The 25,651-nt window shown below is 51.3% G+C and overlaps 1 protein-coding gene across 4 annotated transcripts in view; it reads left to right on the forward strand.

The window, feature by feature from the left end:
• The first annotated feature begins 499 nt into the window (after nucleotides 1-499).
• Nucleotides 500-25,651, forward strand: part of SMARCD3 (SWI/SNF related, matrix associated, actin dependent regulator of chromatin, subfamily d, member 3) — a 37,321-nt gene continuing 12,169 nt past the window's right edge. The window contains exons 1-3 of one of the 4 annotated variants that reach the window (XM_037835796.1): nucleotides 564-595; nucleotides 1,245-1,318; nucleotides 2,231-2,371. In XM_037835796.1, coding sequence (XP_037691724.1) covers nucleotides 2,333-2,371 — 39 coding nt within the window. In that variant the 5' untranslated portion in view covers nucleotides 564-595; nucleotides 1,245-1,318; nucleotides 2,231-2,332. Of the gene's footprint in view, nucleotides 596-1,244; nucleotides 1,319-2,230; nucleotides 2,372-23,172; nucleotides 23,231-25,651 lie in introns of those variants that run through there. The other 3 variants (XM_037835795.1, XM_037835797.1, XM_037835798.1) reach the window with 3 other exon arrangements.

The following is a 25,651-nucleotide window of genomic DNA, read 5'->3' on the forward strand; positions in this document are numbered from 1 at the left end:
CATTCAGCAAAGTAAGAATTGAGCCCCTACTGTGTGCCAGGGACTGGGCAAGCTTGGGTCTGGTTGTTTGAGATGGTTGGTTGAGATTAGATCATAAGGTGTGAATGCACTTTGAAATGGGTTAATTGTGATAATGCCTGCAGTGTTAAGTGCATAAAGGCGGTGGTGGTGGTGGTGGGGTTGGCATCAGTCAGAGCCTGGCCCTGAAAGTGGAACACACCAAAGCCCCTCTTCCCCGAACGGTGTGCGCGTGCGCACTTGTGTGGTCGCTGTGTAGGTAATTACCTACTGTGTGAATGTGGGTATGTAGATGCATCTACAGATCTAAGATATGTCTGTATACGGACTGAAGATCAAAACGGGTCCGGCAAAGACCCGCTGCTGCGCCCCCAGCGTGGCAATAACACATCACGAGGGATGGGGCGAAGGCTTCCTGCTCTGATCCCTAACTCGTTATTAAGTTCCTCGCTCTTTGCAGACGCTCCCTGCGCCTCCCCCGCTCCGGGGCTGCAGCGGCGCAGGCGCCGGTCGGAGCCCGAACGCCGAGCGGGGAGCCCGGGCGGCCGCGCTCTGGGCCGGGGTCCCGGGGGAGCAGGTGAGCGACCCGCGCCGCGCGGCCCCCACGGGCCTTGGCAAAGACGCCCGCCGCGCCGCGCTGGCGCCCCCGCCTTCCTTCGCCTGGCAGCCACCCGCTTTGCCTCTCTTGGCATCACCCCTCCTTCCCCCTGCCTGGCATCTCCCTCCTTATCCCTTGACTGGCACCCTCCCCCCTCCCTGGCACTTCCCCTCTTCCCTACCTGGCATCACCCCTTCTCCCTGCTTGGCACCCCCCCTCACATCCCCCCTCCCCAACCTGGTACCTCTTCTTCCCACCCCCTCTCTTGCACCTCCCCCTGACTGGCAAACTCCCCACCCGAGCCTCTGTCTTATACCTCCCCCTCTTCATTCCTGCCTGCAGTCTCCCCTCTTTCCCTCTACCTGGTACCTTCCCCTCCTCTCCTCTCGCCACCTGCATTTCCCCTCCATCTTCTTGCTTGGCAACCTCCTGTCTGGCACCTTCCTTTCTCCCCCTCTGCCTGGCACCCCCTCCTCCTCCCCGTTGCCTGGCACTTTCCCATCCTACCCCTGCTTGGCACCTTCTCCCCTTTCCTCCCTGCCTGGCACCTTCCCTGTCTCCACTGGTGTCCTCCTCCCCAGAGACACCTTCCCCATTCATGTGGTCCCTCTGTTTCCTTCTCCTGCAGGACACATCCCCCAAGCCCTGGACTGGCAGCCTCTTTCCCTGCTGGCATCTCCATCTTCCCATCGCCCCTTCCAGGTTTACCCAGCTCCTCACCACCCTCAGCACCTCCCCTTTCTCCAGGCTTCCCCTTCTTCCTCCTCACAGCTCATTCGTAACATTTCCCTTCCTCCTCGCCCTTTTCAGAGTCGCCCCTTGGCCAAGACCACCTTTTGCCCATGATGTGACTCTGACTCTCAAATTGCCCCTTCCACACACACAAGTGCACACCCATCCCCCATACCTATGGCACTGCTCTCTCCTCATCCCTCATACCCCCCAGCCCCCCACCATCTGTTCAGGGATTTCAGATCAGAAATTTGGTTCCAACCCCAGCCTGAGACTTCTCTGCTTCTCAAGCTGGGAGGGAAGCCAGGTGGGGCCAGGTGGGCTGCTGGGGCACCAGGGATAAAGCCAGGCAGGCTGCGTACACAATAAGGGACCCAGTGTGAGAACGGCTGGTGAAGAAGGAGCAGAGCTGTACCTAACTGCCCACCACCCCTAGGATTCCCTCAGGACATCTCTGGGCTCCAGTGGCCTGCCTCAGGTTCACCTGAATACCCAAGCGCTCTCTGTCCACCTTCCGCCACTTCCCCCTGGCCAGACCTGGGCTCTGCCTAGGTTCTCTGTTCTCCTCTTTGCAGCTCTTTGTCCTGACAGGATTCTCAGGCCAGTCTCCATCCTGCTTCCTGCACACTGCTCCCACCCCGTACTATTTCTTGTGGCACCCCAGCCACAGGGCTGCTCCTCTCCCCACCCTCCTCAATCCTAGCCTCTTCCTTCAAGACTTCCTGTCTTCTTGCTCAGCCTTCCTTTAGAGAGTTTGGTCCACAGGTCACCCCCCCTCAGGCTTCTTCAGGCTGGTGCCTCATGCCAGCCTCCCATGGCCCATTTGAATTACATTTGGGGCTCAGGTTCAGGCCCACCCCTGCCACCACCCTCTCCTTTCAGATCCTTCTCAGAATGGCCCTTGGTGCTGCAGGCGTGGCGGGCTCTGGGCCCGGGCACTGCGGGGGCACTGGATGATTCTCCCGTTGCAGGACCCTGCCACCTATGACTCCAGGACTTCAGCACCCACCTGCCGTGGTTCAGGTAGGCCCTTTCTCCACCCCTGCCAGCCCAGGCCCCGACTGGGAGCCTGCCAGCTCTCAGTCCATGTTCACACCACATGGCACATGCTTGGCACTTCTGGCCTCCAGCTGAACTCTTTAGGGCCCATGGCAATGCCTCTTCTCGTCCCCTCCCACAGCTGGAGTTTTCTCCCAGGCCTGCTGACATCTACTTATGCCCCCATTGCCATCCACACACTGCCTCTTGCTGGGTCCTTCCTCTGCCTCCCCTCTGCCCCCCACCCCCACACTGGCATCCCTAGGCTCTGCCTCTCGAAGCCACTCTGAGCTAAGGACAAGCTGGTCTGAGCTAAGTTTTTGGCTCCTGTGAAACTGGTTTTGGGCTCTGGCTTGTTCCATCTCCTCCCCACCTGTGTGTATGTCTGGTAGACAGACACCCAGATACACACCTCCTCCCTCTCCCCCATGCATATGCACATATGCACACACCATATGCACACATGCTCTCTGCTAGCTGAAGGGAACCTGCTGATCCCCTGGCACAACTTGGGTTCTAGAAACCTCTTCCAAAACACTTCTTAGGTAAATCTCTAGGAGCCTTCCAGGGCCCCAGGCAAAGAGTTTGTTCTTCATGGGAGGGAGTGGCAGCCTGTTGCATGACCTCTGGTTGGTGACTTCCCTGCTCCGCCACCAGGCAGACCTCAAGTTCAAACATGCTCCCAGGTCCTGCACCTGCAAGGTTGACCCTCCTGAGTCTCCTTCTCACAGAGTGAGAGGAGGGCGTGGCTATGCCCAGACCAATCCCCCATTGTCCAGAAGGAAGCACTGGAAGCACAGGGTGGATAAGCCTCCAGCCAAAGTGCCCTTTAAGCTGTGGGAAGGGGTTGGGACTCTTTCCGAAGTCTGAGGTCTGGTCTGAGCTCTGCCTGCCCGGCCAGCCTCACCTGTCACTCTGGCTGGCTTTAGTGATGGGAATCATTCAGCCCTGGGCTGGGTGCTGTAGGACCCTCCAGGTATGAGGGGCCCATCCCTGCCCTCTGGGAGAGCCGATTTAGGCAATCCCAGACAAGAAGTGCCACAGCAGACAGTGCAGGCCTTAGGGGTCTGAGGAAGGAGAGATCAGGAAAGCCCTTGAAAGGTGCAATTTGCAGTGGGCTTTCAGAAAACAGGTGGGTGGGAGTAGGCCTGGTGCTGTGGGTCAAGAGGTGGGCAGAATGAAAGCATGCCTTTCTCAGTGTCTTCTTCCTCAGAAGAGAGCAAAGAAACTCACCCTCCTGCCCGGTCTGCTCTGAAGGCCAGTGGGCAGCCCTTCTCCCCTCTGCCCCCTGTCCTTGCCCCTCTGCCTGGGTCCAGGCCCAGGGCAAAACAGTACAGGGTGCACTGGCTGCTGGGAAAGCCCGGCCTGATCCAGAGGATTAGCGCAACATGGGATGGCAATGAGTGCTGGTCACCGTGGAAACGCAGCACAGTGTAGATTGGCCCGCCTTCCGGAGAGAGCCAGGGCTACCTCGGGGGTGGGGGGTGAGGTGGAGGGGTGAGCTTCAGCCTGCAAACAAAGGTCCCCCTCCACTGCTCCACACCTTAACGACCACCTTAGGTAAAGTGTGGAGGGGTCCTCAGTTTGTGGTATTGATTTTTCAATGCAGATTCCTAAAGAGGAGGTGCAGTGTCACCAAGGTATGAACTACTATTTTAAACTCATTGTTCCTCGACCAGAGGACTGAGAATCTAGCAGCTCGAAGGTTCGGGGAGGTTGAATAGTGGTGGTAGGGAGACGGCCAATGAGTGAGGCTGGAGAGGGCCCTGGAAGGTAAGCCAGAGCTGGGTTCCCACCTGGGATTTGGTGGTGCTGAGCTAAGCCCTAAAGAGGCTCCCCAGCAGCAGGAGGGGTGCCCTGGGCTGTTCCAGACCTTGCTTGAAGGAGGTGATTGGACTGTAGGGATGGGCCATGGGGGAGAAGGATTGTGGCGGGGGAGGCCTGGGAAGACTGGGGGTGGCCTCCAAGGGCAGTGGATGCACCGTAGTGGCCCCGGGTCATGAGATGAATCGAGCGTCATCCTGGGATTCCCAGGTGTGAGAAGCCTCCACCTCCCCACATGATGAAGCGGTGAGGGGAAGTTTCTGGCAGTTTAGTACAGAGGGAGTGCTGTTAAGGTAAAATTGGCCTTGACTCAGCGCATGCAGGTTACAGCCTGGAGCCGGCCTTGACCCTCTCTTGGCGGCCTGGGCACGCGCTCAGTCACCGGGATGCTGACGAGCCCCTGTCCCGGCGTCTGGACAGCACCGTGCAGGTGGCGAGCGTGGGCGTGCAGCCGCTGGAGGCTGTCTTCACCCGAGAGCTGTGGTGTGATTGCAAGTGAGTGCTCGTTGTTAGTGAGCGTTAAGTGGCGGAGGTAATGAGCCGGAGGTGTCACTAGGAGGAGGCTGAATGAACGGTCCACGGTTTGGGCTGGATTCTGAGCCCCTCTTGAATTGCTGCACCAGTGGGGTCAGCCTGAGGCCGCCGCCTGCTTCTGGTGGGGGCTTAGCTGACGGACACCTTGTGTCCCTTGCTGGTAAGGCAGGTGTGGACCCTTGGTGGCTCAGAAGGCACCAATCATATGGGAGAGTTGTTGACTGCTTCAGCTTGACACCAGCAGCCTCACTCTCATCCCCACTCTTGGGATAACACATTCTGTTGATTTGCTTCCCATGTTGTGAAATGGACTTTGTGACCTATGCTTACTCCCGGGGGATCTGAGAATGTCTCATGAGCGGGTATCCCGACATGCCTTTACTGGAATTTACAAACTTGGATCATCTCCCACGCCAACCTGCTTTCCAGACTGAGGCAGTGTGCAAAGTTACATATAGTGAGGAAATGAAGACCTAGGGCAAATAGGGGTAGGGAAAATGTATTGTAGCCAGGGGTGAGGTTAGTGCACAAAATGCAAAGCCTGAGGTCCTGAGACCTGGTAAAGCTGCAGCTTCGGTTCTCTCTTTCTACCAGCAGAGAAATTTGAGCAGTTACATGATACATCCTGTCCATAAGGTACAAATCAAACCACTCGCTCAAGGAAAACACTGATTCCTGGCCCTGAAGTCCTAAGAAGTTTCTTTGAGTGATGACATAAAGGGGATAATGTGTGATAAAGTTAAACAATGTCCTCAACAATATCACAATGGTTTCCCAGGGCTAAGGCAAGCACCAAGACAATACTGTCTAGACATATAGATACTGTTGATCTTGCTTAATCCAAAGATAAAATTTAAAAACAACTAGAGGAATGCATTGGCTACTTTCAGGAAATACTTTTTCTGTGTTAATATTTACAATAAAGTTTCTGATAAACATCAGGCAGCAAAAAGGTTTATTTAAAAATCAGGAATTAACTAGAGTCACATTCTCAGGATAAGGGTAATATATGAAAATAAAGAACTTGATCTGCATGTGTGCCCGACAGATGAGTTTGGGTGTAAAGGGTGGCCAGGCATACATCTAATCCTCCATATCTTTAACCCCCTGAGAAATAGGCACAGATGTCAGAGATATATCAGCCTTACTGCAGGAATAGCTGGACTGCAGAAAGAGGCCAGAACCTGAGGCTCAGATGTAGAAGGCGGGTCCTATGCCCTAACCTGGCCTTGCTTACCTGGGGCACGGGGACAGGAGAAGGTTCTGCAGTCAGGTCTCCCAAAGGAGAAGGCAGGCCATGGGGAAGCCCCACCCAGGAGAGGAATTGGTTCAATTGATGTCAGATGCTCACAACCTCACCAGCCAGGGCCTCCTCCCGTGAGGAAGGGGGATAGGCAGAATGGGCAGAAATATTATTCCATAGCTCTTCTCTCCCAGGGAACAGAGTAGAAGTTTCCTTGTGGACACATGAAGACAAGAAAATAGGGTCCACTCAGCAGAGGGATGGGACAGTGACATCACCGCTCAAGTGCAAACCTCAGATTGACCTTGGATGCCACCCCCTTTCCTTGACTCTCCACATCCGAACAATCACCAAATCCTTTATGGGGTTTTCTAAATATATCTCAATTCCATCCCCTTCTTTTTACTTCCTGTGTCACTGCCTGAGTCCACACTGCATTGTCATCTGCCTGGACTCCTGGGATAGTCACCTAACTAGATGTTTGGTCTTATCCTCTCCAACCAACACTCAACCCACCAGGGCAGCCAGAATGGACTTCCTAAAACAAACCTCAGCAGTTCAGTCTTTCACTTCCTCGTAGACTTCAAGTTTTTCCCCTACTTGGAGCCTTTACGCAGGCTGGCTCCTTTGCCTGCAAACCCTTCCCAGCTCCCTCCAGCTGGCTAACTATCTTCAACCTTCAAGTCTTGACTTAAATGTCACTTCTTCAAGGGAGACTTCTTCCCACTTTCTTCTGTCTTATCACACTTACCAAAAAGTTAATTTAAATATTTCATTGTAATGCTCCATAAAGGCAAGGACTGTGTGTGTCTTGTTCAACACAGTACATAAAAATATTTTTTTAAATGAACAGGCGAATGATTAGGCAGTGGAGGGGAGAGAAGGAGGTGGCTCTGGCAACTGCCTCTAAAATCAGCCTGGACCCCTCTTTATTTTGTCTGCCCTTACCCTCTCTACACCACCATCATCTAAAGGCAGGCCTTTTCTGCCAGCCAGCCTTGTCCTTCTAACACCCACACCCTCTTGGCCCCTGCTCTGCAGGTCCCCCTTCTTTAGCAGCCCTAGCAGAGAGAGCTCATCATTTTCAAGGAAACTCATCCATATTCAGCTGTTGTTCTTATATTGAGTCAGAATCTTCCTGCCTGTGGTCTTGGTTTTGCCCTTTAAGATTACAGAGAATAAGCCCCTTTCTGCATCCATGAGGTAGACAGCCTTCAGACATTTGGAGGCAGTTCTCTCGTACTGCCTGTGTATCCTCCCTGGTTTCCTTAAATATTCCTTACATGAGAGCCTGTGCAGGCCGCTCACTACCTTTGTTCCACGGAGAGAGGTGGAGGGGCAGCGAGGTCCATGGTGGTTGTCAGCGTGGGTTTTAGTTCCAGCCACACAAGCTAGGTTAGATCAGCCCTGCAGCTTACCAGCTCTGTGGGCTTGGGAAGAGGGACTTAAGCCTGAGCCTCAGTGTCTCATCTGTAAAATGGGATGCAACACCCTTCCCATAAAGGTTCAGGGAGAGGATGAGTACAAAGCACGGTGCCCAGTGCCTGGTACAGAGTGAATGCCCAAGAACATCCCTTGTCACCACATGTGATAAAATGTGTTGCTTGGTGCTGCCCCTGTTCAGGTGTCTCTAAAGAGACCACAGAGCAGAGTCTAAAGTGACTAGAGTCTCCCTTGATTCCAGGTCTCAGCCTGCTATTTTGTGATGTATCATTGGCTCAGAGTGGACTGAAATCAGCTCAAAGCCCCCAGGGCTGGTCTGCCCACCAGTGGAGAAATCCATTCTCCCTGGTTCTATACCTGGCAGCTGATGCTTGTGAACCCAAATGCAGAGGTATCTTGTTAGTTTTAGCCCCTCTTTCTAGCCATCAGCTCCCATCCAGCCTGATGTAATCTGGATATATGAGAAGCCTGCCTTCTTTGCCTTTAATAAAGTTTTTAGTTGAACTAGTGGGGCCCAGGAGAGAGCCCTGTGGTCCTCTGGGGATTGCTGTTGGTTGGCTGTGAACAGATTCATCCTGGTTTCAGCCGCCAAATCAACAGCATGAACCAAGGTGGAGGGGGCAGGCAGAGTGGCCGGGGGTCTGGCTGGGTAGGGTTCTGAGTAGAGGGAGGAAGTTATGACTTCCAGCTTCTTGTCCAAAAATTCCTTCTATACCCCCCTCCCAGCAGAAAGCATTACCTTATGTTTGCCTTTTCTTGCCTCAGTTTCCCCTCTGACCCCCTATTTTACCACCCCCACCCCCATCTTACTCTGGCATCTTCCTTCAGGAGAAAAGCCTGTCTTAGACACCCTTTGAAAAGTATGCCCATTTTCCCAGACTTCTCCCTCCACCCCACCCCTCTCTTCCTTAATAGCACCTCAGACTCTAAAGCAGCGACCACAGACCCAGTTACCTACAGGAAGTAAAAGTGGGAAGCAGGCTGGGGGCAGAATAGAGCAATCTCAACAGCCCCTGTTGAGTGAGGGCTTGTCAGAACTTTACATGGTTTAACTTATCCTCACCACAGCACTGTGAGGTAAATGCTGTCATCATCATCATCATTTTTAAGGTGGAGAAACTGAGGCACAGAGAGGTTAACTCACTTCCCCAGGGTTAGGGCATAGGTCCCAAACTGGCGTTCCCCTCCACATCAGGCCCTCCAAGGTGTGCTGCAGGTCCAAACACTGTCAGCCATTCCCGAACAATTGACAGACTCCAGCTCCCACTCGTTCCTCTTTTGTCCCCATCACTGAAGCTGAATATCAAAGGCTTTTAGCAGCTTCCTGGAAGCCCATGCCTCACAGTTACGGTAATTGCCTGGCCCCTATGGGCGTTTGAGTTTGTGACGTCTAATATAGGGGATGATGCCGACTGTGATGAATTAAGAACCCTTGCCCTTTCTAAAAGGAACAGCCCCTCCTCAACTCCATTTGATTGTTTCCAAGCCAAACTGGGGGCTTCTGTTCCCAGACGTTCAGGTTTTGTATTTGTTCCGGTTTGCGATAGCTGCCATTATGCAAAATACCAGAAATGGATTGGCTTTTATAAAGGGGATTTACTAGGTTACAGTTCTGGGGCCATAAAAGTGTCCAAATTAAGGCATCCGCAAGAGGGTACCTTCACTGAAGAAAGGCTGGTGGTGTCAGAACACCTCTGTTAGCTGGGAAAGCTGACGTCTGCTGGTCCTTTTCTCCCGGGTTCTGGTTTCAAAATGGCTTTCTCCAAAATGTCTCTGGGCTTCTGTCTCTCTAGCTTCTCTCTCTGAGCTCCTGTGCATCCTTGCTTGTTCTCCCAGAGCGTTTCTCTTTAAGCATTTGGTAGTCCTCTCTTAGCTTCTCCAGGGCAAACTCTGGGCTTCATCTCTTAGCTTAGCATTTCCAAACATCTTTCTGTCTGCATCTCCAAGTGTCTCCAAGCATCTGGGGCTGTGCAGGCTCTCAGCTCTCTTAAGGACTCCAGTGAGCTAATTAAGACCCACCCTGAATGGGCGGGGGTCACACCTCCATGGAAATAATCTAATTAAAGCTCTCAACCACAGTTGGGTGGGTCACATCTCCATGGAGACAACCTGATCAAAAGATCCCACCCATAATAGGTCTGCCCCTACAAGATTGCATTAGTCTTTCATGGTGTACATACCAGTTGCAAACTAGCACAGTAGAGATTCTGGAAGTCTGGCTTTTAGCATAGTATCTCCTAGTTTTTAAGGTTGGTACCTAACTAAAGTGTTTAAAACACTGTGCCAGCTGAGCAAAAACCCATCTCCTGTGCCCAGTTTGTAACATCCACCTTGTATTTTCCTTACCCCCATCAAAAGTCACGTGTCTTCTCTTCTATGCCCTCAGACCCGGGACTCTAAACAAGTTCTTCCCTTGGAGAACCTGAGGAGGGTAGTGGGGGTGTAGAGAAGAGTGGGCTAGTGGTCCTAGTTTGAAAACATTGCATTAATAGTTGCTGTCACTAAATGACTGTCTTTTGTCAACAGTGACATTATAAACAAAATACAGAGAGACTTTTCAAAAACTGGAATGCCCCCCACCCCCCACTAAAGAATAGATCAGGGATACCATTTTGACAAGCATTGCTCATTAATCTTCAACAATGTGCTGCTGTTGGGAAGTGCTGGGGGTATTATGGAATCCCCATTTGCAACTTGTTTAAAACCCAGAGCTGTGTATGACCTTTGAGGGAATTCTGGGTACCTTTACCAACCAACAGAGGAGCCAACGGGTGTTAAGCTGAAAAGAACACTGACCTTGTGATAAGAAAGCTAATTTGCTGAAAGTCTGAGTCAATCATCAGAGAACTCTTCAAGCTGTGTATTTCTTGTCTTTAAAATGGGTATAGTAACATCTGTCCCTTCCAACTCCTGGGGTTTTGTGGGAACCAAATTAAATAATGCATATTAAAGTGTTTTTTCTAGGCTGTTATGCCCCGTGAGGATATATGTATTAATTTGGAGGTTGCATACTGTGCCGGTTTGTATATATTATGTCCCCCAGAAAAGCCATATCCTTTAATGAAGTCTTGTGGAGGTAGACTGATTAGTCTGTTGATTAGAGTGGAACCTTTGATTGAATTATTTCCCTGGAGGTGTGGACCCCACCCATTCAGGGTGGGTCTTGATTAGTTCACTGGAGTATTTAAGAGAGAAGCTAAGAGCCGACACAGACCCAGACGCATGCTGATGCTGACGTTTGGAGATGCTTGGAGATACAGACAGAAGGAGGTTTGAAGATGCTAAGCTAAGAGATGAAGATCAGAGTTTGCCCATGTGAAGTTAAGGGAGAACCCCCAGATGCTTAGAGAAAAACACTCTGGGAGAAAGAAGCAAGAACCCACAGGAGCTGAGAGAGAGGAACAAAAACAGAAGCCCAGAGACAAAAATTGGAGAAAGCCGCTTTGAAACACAACCTGGGAGCAGAGGACCAGCAGACACCGTCCACATGCCTTCCCGGATGAGAGACGTGTTCCAGACACCATCAGCGGTTCTTCAGTGAAGGTACCCTCTTGTTGATGCCTTAGTTTGGACAACTTTTTATGGCCTTAGAACTGTATCTTTGTAGCCTAATAAATTCCCTTTTAAAAAGTCAGTTCATTTCTGGTATTTTGCATAATGGCAGCATTAGCAAACCAGAACACAATAGTCTCTCCCAATATCTTAAAGAATTTGATAGATAAACTTGGGCTGGATGCAGTAGTATGCTGGAAATATTTAACAGCTGTCTCTTAGCAGGCAGAGGGAGCAGACCTCTGATTTGTAGTGTTTGCCAATTTCTATGGCTGATTTTAAGCCACCAACATTACACTCCAGCACATCACTGGCTGGACAGTACTGTAATTGAGTAAATTTGCCATCAATTGAAGACTAAGCCCAAAGGGTGCAGATTAATGGATCTATATTCCTCTGGAGAGAGGGCTTTATCCTGGTGCCTGTCCTTTTTCAATACATCCAGCAATGATTTGAATGAAGATAGCAAGTCATGCTCACTGGATTTATGAGTGACACACAGCTGAGAGGGATGGTGAATATATTGGATAACAGAATTGAGATTTAAAAGTTTCCAACAAGCCAGAATAATTGGCTAATTCTTACAAGATGAATATTAGCAGGAAAAAATATAAGGGTCTCTTCTTGAGTCCAAAAAGGCAACTTTGCAAGTATGGGATGGGGAGACAGGTCTTCGCACAGAGTAGGTAAACAATTGAAGTTTTAATGAAAGAAAGTTCAGTACAAGTCCAAAGTGTGATAAGTGGTCATCAGAGAGTGATAAATTAGTAATAATGATGACCTTATTCGGTACTCTGTGACTAAAAGGGAGTCTTCACTTGTCTTCTCATTATCATTTTGCCTTTCACAACAACCCAGTGAGCAAGGTGAGATGATGGTATACCCATTTTATAGATGAAGAGGCTGAGACTCACGGATGAACAAGACTTGGCACTTGTGGCATCTTAATAGGTGGCTAAACAAAGACCCAAACTCGGGTCTTCTGTCCTCAAGTCATGCCCTATGTTATGCTAATCAGAGCACACTTTTCTGAGGGCCAGACTCTAAATGGTTCCCAGCAAACCAGAGGACATCCAAAGGGAAGAGTTGGGGTTGGCAGATGGACTGGAAAACAGGTCATATGAAGACCAACATCAGGAATCGAGAGGTTTATCCACAGAGGAGATGTGTTGGGAAGACTGTGATAGCTGCCTTCAAAATTTGGAGATGAGTCACCTGGAAGAGGGAGGAGATGAGTTCTCGGTGACCAGGAACCTCAGGGAGATGACTGGGATTCAAAACCTTGGGCCATACCTACCACAGGAAGCACCAAGGCGCCAACGAGCAATTTGACCCCCTGCCACTGTCAAATCCCTCAGGCCCCTTGGCTGCAAAGTCCCAGCTCTTCACCTGGCTCCAGCTTCCCTCAATGGGCAGGGGTGGAGCATAGGGAGACCTCCAGGGCTTTTGTTCCCAGACAGCCCTGGGCATTCAGTGGCCACTCTCTTAGTTCCCTAGGGCTGCCATAACAAATTGCCACAAACTGGATGGCTTAAAACTGCAGAGATTTATTCTCTCACAGTTCTGGAGTCCAGAACTTGAAATCAAGGTGTCCCTCCCAAGGCTTCAAGGGAGAATCCTTCCTTCCTTGCCTTTTCCAGCCTCTTCCAGCCCCAGACGTTCCTTGGATTCTGGCAGCAGAACCCCAATCTCTGCCTCCGTCTTCACTTCTGTGTCTTGCTGCTGTGTCCAAATTTCCCATTTCTTTTAGGATACCAATTATATTGGATTTAGGGCCCACCCTAATACATTATGATTTCATCTTAGCCGATTACATCTGCAAAGACCGTATTTCCAAATAAGGTCACAATCATAGGTACTGCGGATTAGGACTTGAACATATCTTTTTGGGGGGCACAGTTCAACCCACAACACTCTCCTATTGCAGCTGGTCCCACAGCCCGGCCTCTGCAGCCACCCATGCCACTGCTGCTGCCACCGCTGCTCAGCCCTGGCTGTCCACACTACCTTCACCAGAGGCCTGGGTGTAGTGCCCCAGAACGTCCAAGCATTCCACCGTCATCACTCTTAGGCATTGCTTCAGCTGCTGGGCTGCTCCACCGCTGCCACCAAGGCTGGCCGCCCCATCAGGCCACAGTCCATGGCATGTCAGGGGGAAGGAGGCAGAAGCTCTTTAGGGGATTATTGCCTTTCTCCTGTCACACTTCCTAACCCAGGCGCTAACCCTGGAAGCTTCATTGTGAGAGACCTTCTTCACCAATGCCCACCTGATGCTCTGAAATTGGATGCACTGGTCCTTTACTCTCCCCCACCTCAAGCCCAAAGCTGCTGCCATCCTAGGGTGCCTCCCCAAGGCAGGCGCTGACATCAGCTGATTTTCATTTAGGGGAAGAATCCCTGTGTTCAGGAACCTGACCTTCAATCCCAAAGAGCCAGTCATTCTAGGTCAAGGGAATGGCATGTGCAAAGGCCCTGAGGTGAGCAAGGGCTCGATAAGTTTAAGGACCTGATAAGTCTAAGGACCTGAAAGGGACTGGTGGTAGATGAGTGGTAGATGGGGCTGGGCTAGAGGGGTAGGCAGAGCTTGGGATTATTCAGCCTTGTGGGCCCTAATAAGGAATTTGGATTTTATCAGTGCAGTGGAAACCTTTGTCAGATTATAAGCAAGAATGTACCATGGTCCTACTTACATTTTTTTAAAAGACCACTCTGGCCATGGTGTGAAGAATGATTTGCAGAGACGGGTTGTAGAAGTTAGATCAATCCAGGCAAGACATGATGGTGGCCTTCACCAGGCTGGTGGCAAGGGAGATGCTGAGAAGTCCATGGACTTGAGAGATAATTTAGAAGTTGAATAAACCAAACTTGCCTGTAGATTGAATATGAGGAGTGAGGGAGTGGAGGATGTTAATAATAAGAATAAAATTAACAGAACAATATGGGAAATGCCAAGACCCTGGAGGGGGGCTGAGGGAATTTGCAAAAGGAGAAGCCCCAAACCAGTCTTGATGGCTATGGCAGTGTATCCAAGTGGAGAGGAGGACAGGCAGCTTTCCTGGAGGCAGAACCAGTGGGAGCAAAGATAGGGCTTCAGGGGTGTGCCTGGTGTGTTTGGAGGTAGGGAGGAGGTCAGTTTGATAGCAGTGGCTGGTGCTTGCGTGGACACACGGACATCCTGTCTTTCTCCTCCTCCTCACTCCCATCTGCCTCTCAGTCTTGGAGTTGGAGTTACAGCCTCAAGACTGATTTAAACCCCTCAAAGCCCCACTTGCCTTTTAAAAAAAAGTCCATTTTAAGCCCATGGCTCCCATCTTGCTCCCCTCGGGGGTGACAGGCAGGGGTGTCTGGGACATTCTCATTTCCTCCCACCAAGTTTGCGGAAGGGAGCACAGACACTGGAGACAGGCTGCCTGGGTGAAAGTCCCAACTCCCTTCCCTACTAGCAGTGCAGCCTTCAGCAGGTCATTTCCCCTCTCTGGGCCTCAGTTTCCCCACCTGTAAGTTGGGATTAATAATTGTACTTACCTCACAGGGTGCTCGTGAGGATAAGTACCTGGTGCATTGTAAGTGCCATGGGTGTTAGCTGTTGTTGTTGCTAGTTTTAGCCCCTCGAGCTGTGCTAGGCATCTGTCTCATCCTTGCCACCGTTTGTGAACCTCTAGCCACGATGAAGCATGGGGCTCTGAGTGCCTCACTCTGGACCCTCACAGAGGTGCCCCAGGAGTAAAAAGGCCCTCAGCTCCATGGTGTCCCTGTGCCACCCTTAGGCATCCCTGTCAGCTTGGGGCCTTTCCTGATTGCTCACCCAGGGTTCTGCTCAGGTGTCACTCTGCTAAGACACCTTTGGGGGGAGGACAGCCCCACCCCTCCCACCAGGGCCTCTCCTCCCTGCTCACTCACCACTCTATGTGCATCACCCTATATCCATTTGGTCTTTCTCAATGACCCAAGGCCCCAAGGGCTGGGGGCCGTGTCTTCTTTATGAATCACCAGCACTAGGGATAAGGCACCCATGGAGCAGCTGCTCAATAAAGCTCGTGGGAGGAAGGAAGGGTGAGAAGGGGAGGGGCAGGGTGCTGGGAGGAGGCCCCTGCTTTTCCATCTGCTGCCTCTATTAGCCGTTCCCCAACCTTAGCTTTCTAGGCCCAGAGCGGGATCTTATAAATTCCTCAAGTTTAAGTCCAGTTGATTTGCTACTTGCAGCAGCTCTTGAATTTCTCCCCATCTCTCCTTTCCTTCTGCCACTCATCTAATTCGCATCCTCATGGCTGTATGCCACAGCCACCAAGTTTCTGTGCCACAGGCTTCCCACATTATGACCCACCCAGCACACCAATGCCACTTGTAGCTGTCTTCTGATCAAGGAAAGTTCCAGTGCTTTGGGGAAAGCCCAGTGAACAACCTGGGCCGATTTCTAGGAGCTGCAGGGCTGACCCCTCACATATGCTCAGTGGTATTTGTGATGGCCCCACAGTAGGAGGGCTCTGGGAGCTCCCTGACTTCACTGCTCTCCTGACTGGGGCTTGGTCAGCAGAAAGATCAGCCAGGACCTGGAGATAAGAGAGATCAGCAGCAGCCAAGCCCACCAGGAAGGGAGGGCAGTCCAGGGGTGGGGGGGCAGGCAGTAGTATCAGGAAGTTAGTGGGAGCAGCTACTGCTTATTGAGTGTTTATTTTGTGCCAGGCTTTAGGCTGAATCCTGTATATACACTTCCTCATTTTAATCCCCATATCTACCTGAGAGTCAGGCTCCTCATTTTCCAGATGGGGAAAATGAGACCCAGACAGGTCAAGTAATTTGTAGAAGGTACTGCCACTTAGTGACTGAGCTCGGGGGTTTGAACCCAAGACTGCCTGCGTCTAGGGCGGTGGCTCCCTACCCAGGGCATATTTCACCCCTCAGGGAAAAAGTGACAATGTCTGGAAATATTTTCCATTGTTCCTGTGGGGGGGTAGGGGTGGATATGCTGCTAGAATTTACCAGGTAGAGACCAGGGATGCTGCTAAACATTGTACAGTGCACACACAGCCCTCCACATTTGGCCCAAAATGTCCGTGGTGCCAGGCTTGAGAAATCCTGCTCTAGAATCTAAGCTCTGAGCCATCACACCATGGGGCCTGCAGAGACCTCACCTGGCACAGTGGGCTCGGGGCTGGGAATGAGAGGACCCCAGGGAGAACTGGTGCAGTGGGCCGGGCAGTGGGGCCCAGTCGTCAGAGCCCCTGCCCAAGAGAGACCAGGTTACAAGATGCTGCCCAGGCTGAGCCAAGAGGCTGCCCACCTCCCCATGCGCTGGGAGGGGATTAGTTATACAAGTGGGGAAGGGAAACCTCAGTCAACTTTAGTTACAAAGGTTTGAGGGAACCAGGAATGGTAAGCCAAACAAGTCCAGGTCTCCATCCCTAAGAGTACATCTCCTCACTTTGTCTCCTACCTCTGGCCCCACCCCGTGGCAAGTTTTCATGATAGTAGCATGTCCCGACTCCAAGGCTGGGCTTCTTGATTGCCACCAAAGTCTTTTGACCCCAGGAGTGAAATGCCATCTGCTGACTTACAACTCACGCTGTGGGAGATACTGAGGAGATGCTGAGCTCAGCTTTCACCATGAAACCCTTGATTGTGCTCCCAAGCCCCACAAACCCCATCTCTTCTCAATCCAACATATTTTTTACTGGTTCCCCCCAAAATCTGTGCTCCACTTGGCATATGTTGAGCATTCTGCTGATCAGATCGTTTCTCCTACTCTTTTTGAGGACCATATTGGACCCCTGAGTTCTCCAAACCTGTGACCACTAGGTCCCAGCAGGAAGAGGGAGACACTGGGGGCTGCCCCAGAGCACTGCTTGCCTGTGGTCCTGTAACCATATGTTCCCAAAAGACAGCATACCCTGAGTTACCTAGGGGGAACGACAGGGAGGTGTGTTCAATATGGTGAACCATGTGCATTTTCCCCACCGCACAGCAACTACACAGATGCACACGTGTGTACACCTGTAAGGTCAGGAGAAGCCCCTGAGCTGCCTTCTGCTCCGCTCCACCCGTAGGAGCAAGGGGCCTGTTTGAAGTTTAACTAGGATGTGCTTTTTTGGTTTAAAAAGTCATTTTTAGACAGGAACTAAAGGAACCTCCTCAACTGCCTTGATGGCAAATTTTCCAGAATTTATATTGCCAATCTTTACAACAGTCTGCTTGAGAAGTATATTTTGGTTTGTTTTAAAATATCATCGAAGGTAATTCAGCTAAAATGTGAAGCCCTCCAGGGAATTTGATTTGCTTCTTTCAAAGGCAGGAGTTTGGGGAAGGTGGAGGGGGTGCTGGTGTGCACGAGTCTCATTATTCCTAGCAGGCAGGTAACCCACAAGGGGTTCAGGAGGCAGCTTGGATGAAGGAAGAAAACCTAGGGACTTGAGAGTTAGGAGACAGATTTGCAATCCCAGCCCCACCATTTAATAGCTCTGTAATTTTTGGCAAGACACACAGCTTGTTAGAGGCTGGCTTTCTTTATCTTTAGAATGGGAACCCTCCCACCTCCCTGATAGGGTATCTGTCAGGATTAAACAGGTTAATGTGTGTAAAAATGCTTTATCAGCAGTAAAGTTTTATGCAAAGGTAAGATGTTGTTATTGTTATTCTGATGGTAACTTGAGTTGGACTGTAACATCATTCAGCATCTGAAAGCTTGCTGGAAATCCTGAATTGAGATGGCTCTCCTTACCTACACCTTTGATATATTTTGAGCATCTACTATGTGCCAGATACTTGAAATTTATCAGTGAACAAAACAGATAAAAAAATCCCTGCCCTTTTGGAACTTACATTCTAGAGGGAGAAAGAGAAGTTAAATACTCACATAGTAAGTAAGTAAATTATACAGAATGGTGGAAGATGTACAGTGCTATGGGGAAAATGGAGCAGAACGAAAGTGACAGAAGTGTGGAGTGGAGGGAGTTGGTTGCAGTTTTAAATAGGGTGGACAGATTGTGCCTCGTTGAGAAGGTAACATTTGAACAAGGACTTTAGCTGAAGGGAGAGCATTCTAGGCAGAGAGACAGCAAGTTCAAAGCCCCAAGAATGGAAGGTACCAGGAGTTCCCAAAGACTCACAAGGAGGCCAGAGGCTGAAGCAGAGAGTAGAGGGAGGAGAATGGTAGGAGACAAGGGCAGAGAAGGAGCAGGGAGTGGGAATGGGGGACTGGATCCTTAAGGGCTTTTAGGACCTTGGTTCTTACTCTGTATAAGACAGAAGCCTTTGGAAGGTTGTGAGCAGAGAAGTGACATGATGATCTGACTCAGTTTTTTTAAAGGATTACTCTGGTTGCTGTGTTGAGAATAGACTACTGGGGGCAAAGTTGGAAGAGGCTGTTGAGTGTGTGTGGTTTGGACCAGGGTGATAGCAGTGGAGATGGTGAGAAGTGGTTGGATTCTAAATCTACTGTATATTGAAGGAGAAACGGGATTTGTCTTCAGTTTGGATGTGGAGTGTGAAAGAAAGCGAGGATCCCAGGATGGTTCCACGCTTGGGGGCCTGAGCAATTGGAAGGGCTGAGTTGCCATCGCCTGAGATGAAGAAGACTGTGGCTGGAGAGTTAAGTCTAAGGCGGCAGAACAAGAGTTTCATTGTGGACATATCAATTTTGAAATACATTTTATAGATGCAGGTGGAAACATTGAGTGGACAATTAGATATAAGAGTCTAAGCATCAGGAGAGAGAACTGGGATGGAGGAAAGTCATGGTACTTAAAGCTGTGAGATTAGATGAGTTGGTCAAGGAAGTGAGTGTAGAGAAGGGAGGAGGTTCGGGGACTGGGCTCTGAGGCATCCACTTTAAGAAGTAAGGAGAAAAGATGTTCAGCAACAGGGACTGAGAAGAAAGTCAAGTAAAGAAAGTGTTAAGGAGGAAGGAGTCATCACCTGTGTCAATGCAACAACTTTTGGATTAATCACCCTGGCATTTAGTGCCTCTATCTTCAGAATCTCAACTGGCCCCATTGTAGGGCGGTATGGGGCAGTCCCAGAGGGTCTTCCCCTGTTTATTCTTTTGGGGTCAGTTCTGCTTCAGGTTCAGCAGGACACAACAATACAATTTGCCAATTTCTGTGGTATAAATACTTGCACTGTGGCCGAGTTTGAGCTATCACCACTACATCTCTAAACACAAAGTTGGGAACAGATGTGCACAATCAGCTCTTGTAAGCTCGTGCAATCCTGCTTTCACATACCTCTGGTTATATATAGATATTTACCATATTGGAGAGTAAAACAAAATTTTAAAACAAAAGGATAAATAAGCACACATTCCATTAGTTGTAAGAATTATGACATCATCATGCATCGTTTAACCTCTAACAACCAGCACTGGATACTCATAGAAGGACAGTGAAAAAGGCAATGACTTTTATTTTAATTAAGTGTATAATTTGGTAAAATTCCACATCTGTATACACCCCATGAAACACTGCATTCAAGATAACAAACGTATCTACCACCCCCCAAAATTTTCTTGTGCTCTTTTATAATTCCTCTGGCTGCTTCTCTTGTCCACAGACAACTACTGATCTGCTTTGTTGCTGTAGATTAGTTTCTGTTTTCTAGAATTATATATAAATGGAATCATAGGGTATGTATTGTTTTGTCTGTCTTTTTGTCACTGAGGATTATTATTTGGAGACTCATCCATGTTGTATGCATCAATAATTCATTCCTTTTTCATTGCTTAGTGGTATTCCATTGGATAGCTATGTCACAGTTTGTTTATCCATTCACCTGTTGGTGAGTTTTGGGTTGTTTCCAGTTTTTGCCTATTACAAATAAAGCTGCTAGGGAAAAAAAAAGATGAGGACTGGAAATTAATGGCTGCATTTGGCAATGTGGAGGTCATTGGTGACCCTGACAAGAGCATTTTCAGCGGAGTAGAGGGGATGAATGCCCAACTGGATTGGGCTGCAAGAAGGAGAACTGAAGACAGCAAGTGTAGATTACTGTTTTAAGAAGTTTATCACAAGCAGTGCATTAACTGGTGGGATAAGTAGGGTTAAGAGAGAATTTTTTCAGTTGGGGAAAATAGCAGTACTTTTGCACACTAGTGGGAATAATCCGGTAGATTATAGGAGAGACTTGATGGAGCAATGTCCTTCAGTATGTGAAAGGGGATGGAAACTAGAACACAAGGGGAAGGCTTTAGGTAGGAATGGATAATTCATCTTAATAACAGGTGGGGTACAGTTACCGGTAGTTGGGAAGATGTGGCGGGACTTTCTGGAAGTTCTTTGGATGCTTCCATTTTCTCAGTGCAGTAGGAAGCAAGGACATCAACAGGGAGTGAGGATGAGGGAGGAGGGGTTGGAGGTTGAAGGAGGGAGAAGATGTGAATAACTCATGTAGGAATGCAGGAGCAGGAAGGAACACGAACTGCAGAAATAGAGTGTGACTGCTGGGCGATGTTAGGGCCACTTGAAGTTCGTGTTCATGAATTTAAAATGAGACTGGTCTGGGTGGTTGTGTTTTTCTCCAGCCACAGTCAGCAGCACGGGTGCAGGTGAGGAGTTGGTGAAGCTGGGTTTAACCCTTGGGTACGTAAGACAAATAAAAGGAGGGCAAGAGAGTTAAGATATGCAAGGGGGTGGTTGTCCTGAGGGGTCTGGATCAGTGAACTGGACTAGGAGTTCGCAGTGGAGTCACAGGATTTGGGGTCAGGGAGCTAGACAGAGTGAGCTGGAAAGAAAGGGTTAGGGTTAGGGTCAGGGACAGTGGGGAGAGAGCAGGGTGCTTGCAACTCAGATTATGGAGATCTGCAGTTGCTGGGAATGACAAGGGGTAAGAGATGCCCCTGGGATGGATGGCTGAGGAAGTGTGGAGGTTCACTAAGGGGAGAGAGATCAGAGATGTCCATGAAGATACCAAAAATCGTTAAGAAGTAAGGCAGGAGTCATGCTAGAGAGAGTGCCAGTGAGCCAGGAGCTAAAGTCATCACACGATGAAGGCTCTGTGTATGATGGGAAGATTCGCAGCCAGGGCCTGGAAGCAGCAGTGAGGGGCAAGGAGGGTCCCCATCCCACCACCAGGCCCACGGTAGGGAGGTTCTGGGGAGAGACCTAGCCACCCCATGAGAGGATCTCTGGGGAAGCAGTGTTCTCAAGAGAGAGCAGGCTTCTGTTGCAAGAAGGTGAAGAGGAGGTTCACAGAAATGGTTGTGGATATTGGGAATTTTACTTAAGACAGACCACACCACACCGTGGAAGTTTTCAGGGGTTGGCAGGGGATGGAAGCAAAATTTGGTAGTCTGGGGCTTCTTGTGGTAACTGAATCAGACAGGGATAAAGGGTGTAATGAGATTAAACCTTGTGGACTCAGGGCAGATAATGGCAGTGAGGCCATGAATACTGGGGTTAGACATGGAGGAGGGTCTAGGGATCCCTTGGCCCCTGTTGATGCAGCGGGGAAATGGGGTTCTAGACTCTGTGAGCAGGGCTCATCCTAGATACCTGCTGATGGAGGTGAAGACATACATTGCTTCCGTGCATGTGTCATTTATATGTTCCACTGTTCTCTGCCATTTGGTTTATTCCCAGCCCCGACACCAACAAATGTCAAGGAAATGTAGATGAATTTTTTTCTCTGTATTCAATTTTTCTCATTCAGGTGACACCCCAGACCTCAGAATGTAGCAATTGACAGAAATCCCCCTGGTGACTTGGTCAGAGCAGTAGCCCAGGCCTGTTCCTGCCCTCACAAATCCTCAGAAACTTCCCAGGGTGAGGGCCAGGGCCACTGGCCACCAGGAAGGATCTCCTGACACTGGTAATGAGGGAGCCCTGAGCTGTGGAAGAAAGGAGAAGAATTGGAGGTGGTAGGACGGGGTTCCCACCTGCCCAGAAAGAGGAGGGTTGGGGTCTGGGAGCCGAGAAAGCAAACACATACAGCTGGAAGAAGTGCAGCCAGGAATCTTCCCAGCCCAGGCAGTGTGGGAGATCCAGGGACCCAGGCACAAAGGCACCCTGTGCCTTCCCCAAACATTAAGGCTAAGGGCCTTTCCCAGCATTCCTAGGAGGTGAGAGGAAGGCTGAAGCATCCTCATTGCACAGATGAGGACAGAACAGACTGGGAAGAGGTAGCTTTCCCAAGGTCACATAGCCAGACACGAGCAGAGCTGAGTGTCTGGACTCCCAGTCCATAGGAAGCCATGAGGCTGCCTCCTGAATCTGGGTCCCCAGCTCCCCAGTCATCCGACACAGCGAGGGCTCCACCAGCTTCTGTTGATAGATCCGAAGGGGGTGGGGAGAGGCAGGAGGTCTGGGACATAAACTGGAGTGACTGTCCTGGAGCCGGAGCCTCAAGCATTTGGGATATGGCAAGAGCAAAGCAGGACAAGAGAGATGGCTTTAGCCGGAGACAGAGGATATTGTGGGGAATGGGTGCATTTCCCAACCCTGGCTGCCCATCTGCCTGGGCAGTGGGGGCTCCCAGGATGAGGAGAGAGGGGAAGTCTTGATGCTGTTTGGAGTCTTGGCAATCCTGAGTCCTGAGACCAGAGATCCCCCTTGATTTTTCCCTTGGTTTTCAGTCACATCTAAGCCACTGAATCTAGCCAGACATTGCCAGGTGATGGGGCAGGGAGTGAAGATGGCTCTGTGGGACGGACACATCCCTTGGCAGGGCACACAGGCCAGCAGGGCCACCTCGGCTGACTCTGAAGGCAGTGCTCTACCCACCAGGCATAGATCACCTGGTGTTCTACTCCTACAGGCTGCCTGTGTCGGTCGTGGGGGGTGGGGGGTGTGCAGCAGGGGACAGTTGTAGCACTCCTCAGGATCCCGTATAAACAATGCCCACATACTGGCCGTATCCTCCCAGAATCTGGGTCCCAGGCCTGTGTGGTTCATTTTTGTACAGCCATGAGCTGTTGTGCAGAAACTGCAACAAAAGACCCCCTATTGGTAGCCATGAGGGGAGTGAGAGAAAACTGGCTCAGAATCCAAAATGTGCCTTCCTTATGGGGCCAGCAGGTCAGGATGCTCAAAGCCCCAAAGCTCCCAGTGCTTCCTTCCTCGGGCAACACAGTCATTGTGTGGATGTGAGCAGGGGTGAGGGTGGAGGGATCAAGGAGCCTCCCATTAGACTGAGGAAACACAGGCAATCTGAGGAGGACTTATTCATTCATCCCTCCTTTGTCATGCACCTGCTGCCTGTGCAGGACCCTGGAGACCCCACGGTAAGATGGTCCCTGCTCGCAGGGAGCTGACAGTGTAATGGTAAGGGCTCCATGTTGTCACAAGGAGCAGAAGCAGCCCAGAGAGAGACTGAATCAGAAGAAAGGGAGGGATGGGGTGGGAGGCGAGGGGTGGGGAAGATGGTGTCCCCGAAGACTTCATGGTGGAGGGGAGGAGCTGATAGCAGGGACCAGGCTTCCACACTCAGTTAGAAGAGCCCATTTACTTGGCGTGTCTCTTTCTCTCTGCGGGTGCCTTCTGGCTATCTGTTTCTTTGTAGCTCTCTGTCTCTCTGGCTCCCTCCCTCTGTCTCCCTTCCTTCTCCCCTTGTCTGCCTCTGTTCCTGGCTCCATTCCGGACTCACTGGATTTCAGAGCGGGAAGGGCCCCGGCATCCTCATCCTCTCACCTAAGCACCTCCTTTACTGAGGGGAAGGGAGATACTGCACTCACCCAAGGTCACACAACTATTTTCTTTGTTTCTGCTTCCTTCTATGTGTGTAAAACTGACACAGAAAGGAGAAGTCACACAGAGACAGACAGCCCCTTTGATAGCAGCAGAGGGAGTCCCGGGCACAGAAATGCTCTCACACAAGCGGGGGGGGGGGGGGGGGGGGGGGGGGGTCTGCTCCGGATCTGGGAAGAACAGGGAGGACAGTCAGGAGGCTGACAGAGGAATGTGCTGTGATGCCCCTGGTCCCATCTTTCAAATGTCCTGCCTGGAGGCCGGAGGAAACCCCTCACTAGAGGTGGGTGCCCTCCACCCACTTCTAGCTGTTGGGCATGGCCCCAAAGTTTAGCGAGGGTTCCCTGGGGCTCTGGGACTTAGGCCAAGCAGTAGGCTGGGTCAGAGCTGCATCTGGGCTCCCTGGCATCCCCTGGAGTCTAGTGACCAGAGGAGAAAGTGGGAGCCTGGTCCTAGGCAGAGAGCCTAGAGGTTCTCAGAACACAGAAATGCCAGGGGTCTGTCAGCCTGAGAGCTCCAAGAGGTCTCACTTCATGCACGCGCGCACACACACACACACACACACACACACACACACACACACACACCAATCTGAGGCTAATTTTATCCCATTAAGGAAAGCTTTATTGCTGGGGGTGCAGGGGAAGGGGGCGGTGGCGATGGGTCTCACCCATCAGTCCTTTCCTCCCTCAGCCTTCATTTCCTTTGTTCCTCTCTTCCCCTCTCCCTTCCTCCCTTTCCCCTGTCCCAGCTTCTCTTCTCTCCTTCTAGCCTCCTTTCTTACATTCGCTCTCCCCCCTTCTCCCTCTCCCCCCTCCCCCAACTCCCTGAGCTCTGTCCCTGCAGTGGGGCTTCCCCAGAAGCCGGGAAGGATGCGGACTCAGGGCTCAGGCCCTAGGCCTTAGTGGCCATCTTCCCGAAGGGAAGGAGTTAAGTCTCTCTCTTCCCTGCATCCCTCCTCCCCCTCCTCCTCCTCCCTCCGCCGCCTTTGAGTCCTGCAGCTAGGCCCTGGGCTGACCTTCACCGGGAGGGAGGCCGCTGTGCGCATGCCCAGGCCGACTCCCGGCCGGCTCCCGCAGCTGCCGGGGGACCCCGCGGCCGGGTGGAGGGGGGCGGCGGCCGCCCGGCCGGGACGCACCCCCAACACCGCACACTCCCGCTGCGGGCTCTGGCGCGGTTGGGGTGGGGGCTGGAGGAAGGCAGCCCCTGCCCGTCCCGGCAGGCCGCGGCGGCATCTTTCTCCCTGCGTGGAGAGAGGCGCTTTGCCATTTGGTGCTGGTGGTGCTTCAGTGAGGGAAGGAGAGATGGGGGGACGGCAGGGGGGACTCCGGCTCTGGGCTGCCGAGACTCGGCCGAGACGCAGCACAGCCGAGCCCGGCGCCTCTGCCCTGGGCAGACAGGCAGCGGGCCCTCTCCTTAGACACACAGACACTCTCCTACCCAGAGCGCTGTCTGGTTGGTGAGGGGGTGAAGTCCCTGTCGGATTGGGAGGAAGGGCCCCCTCCTCTCTGGAATCTGGGCTTTTCCTGGGCCTCCTTTCCCAGCCACTGCGTGTCCAGCAGTGGTGACTACTGGAGCCCCTTCTGGGGCTGAGCTGCTGGGGAGCCGGCCTTTGTGGGGAGGGAGTCCCGGCTGGCTGGCTGTGCCCACACTGGTGTCTCTGCCCCTGCTCTCTGCTTTCTGGCTGAAGGCTCCCCGGTGTCTGCACACCTGTGGTCGCCTTTGAAAAAGCAGCATGCAAACGTGTCTGTTGGAGGGTGCCTTGTGAATTCGGGCTTCTGTGAGTGTGATGTGGAGTTGGTCAAGGTGTGCCTGTGTGTGTAAATCCTTGTGGATCCTTGTGCCTCTAGCATTTGCATTAGTGTGTGTGCCCAGTGGATGTAGGGGAGGTGTCTGTATGCATCGTGTATCTGGGGTCTCTGCATATTTATTAAGGATGTCTGCTAGAGGGGGCAAAGCCAGCAGAGGCTGCAGGAGGAGGCTCTGGTCCTGGGATGG

The sequence above is a fragment of the Choloepus didactylus genome, chromosome 5 (assembly GCF_015220235.1).
Source record: "Choloepus didactylus isolate mChoDid1 chromosome 5, mChoDid1.pri, whole genome shotgun sequence".
Taxonomy (NCBI): Eukaryota; Metazoa; Chordata; class Mammalia; order Pilosa; family Megalonychidae; genus Choloepus; species Choloepus didactylus.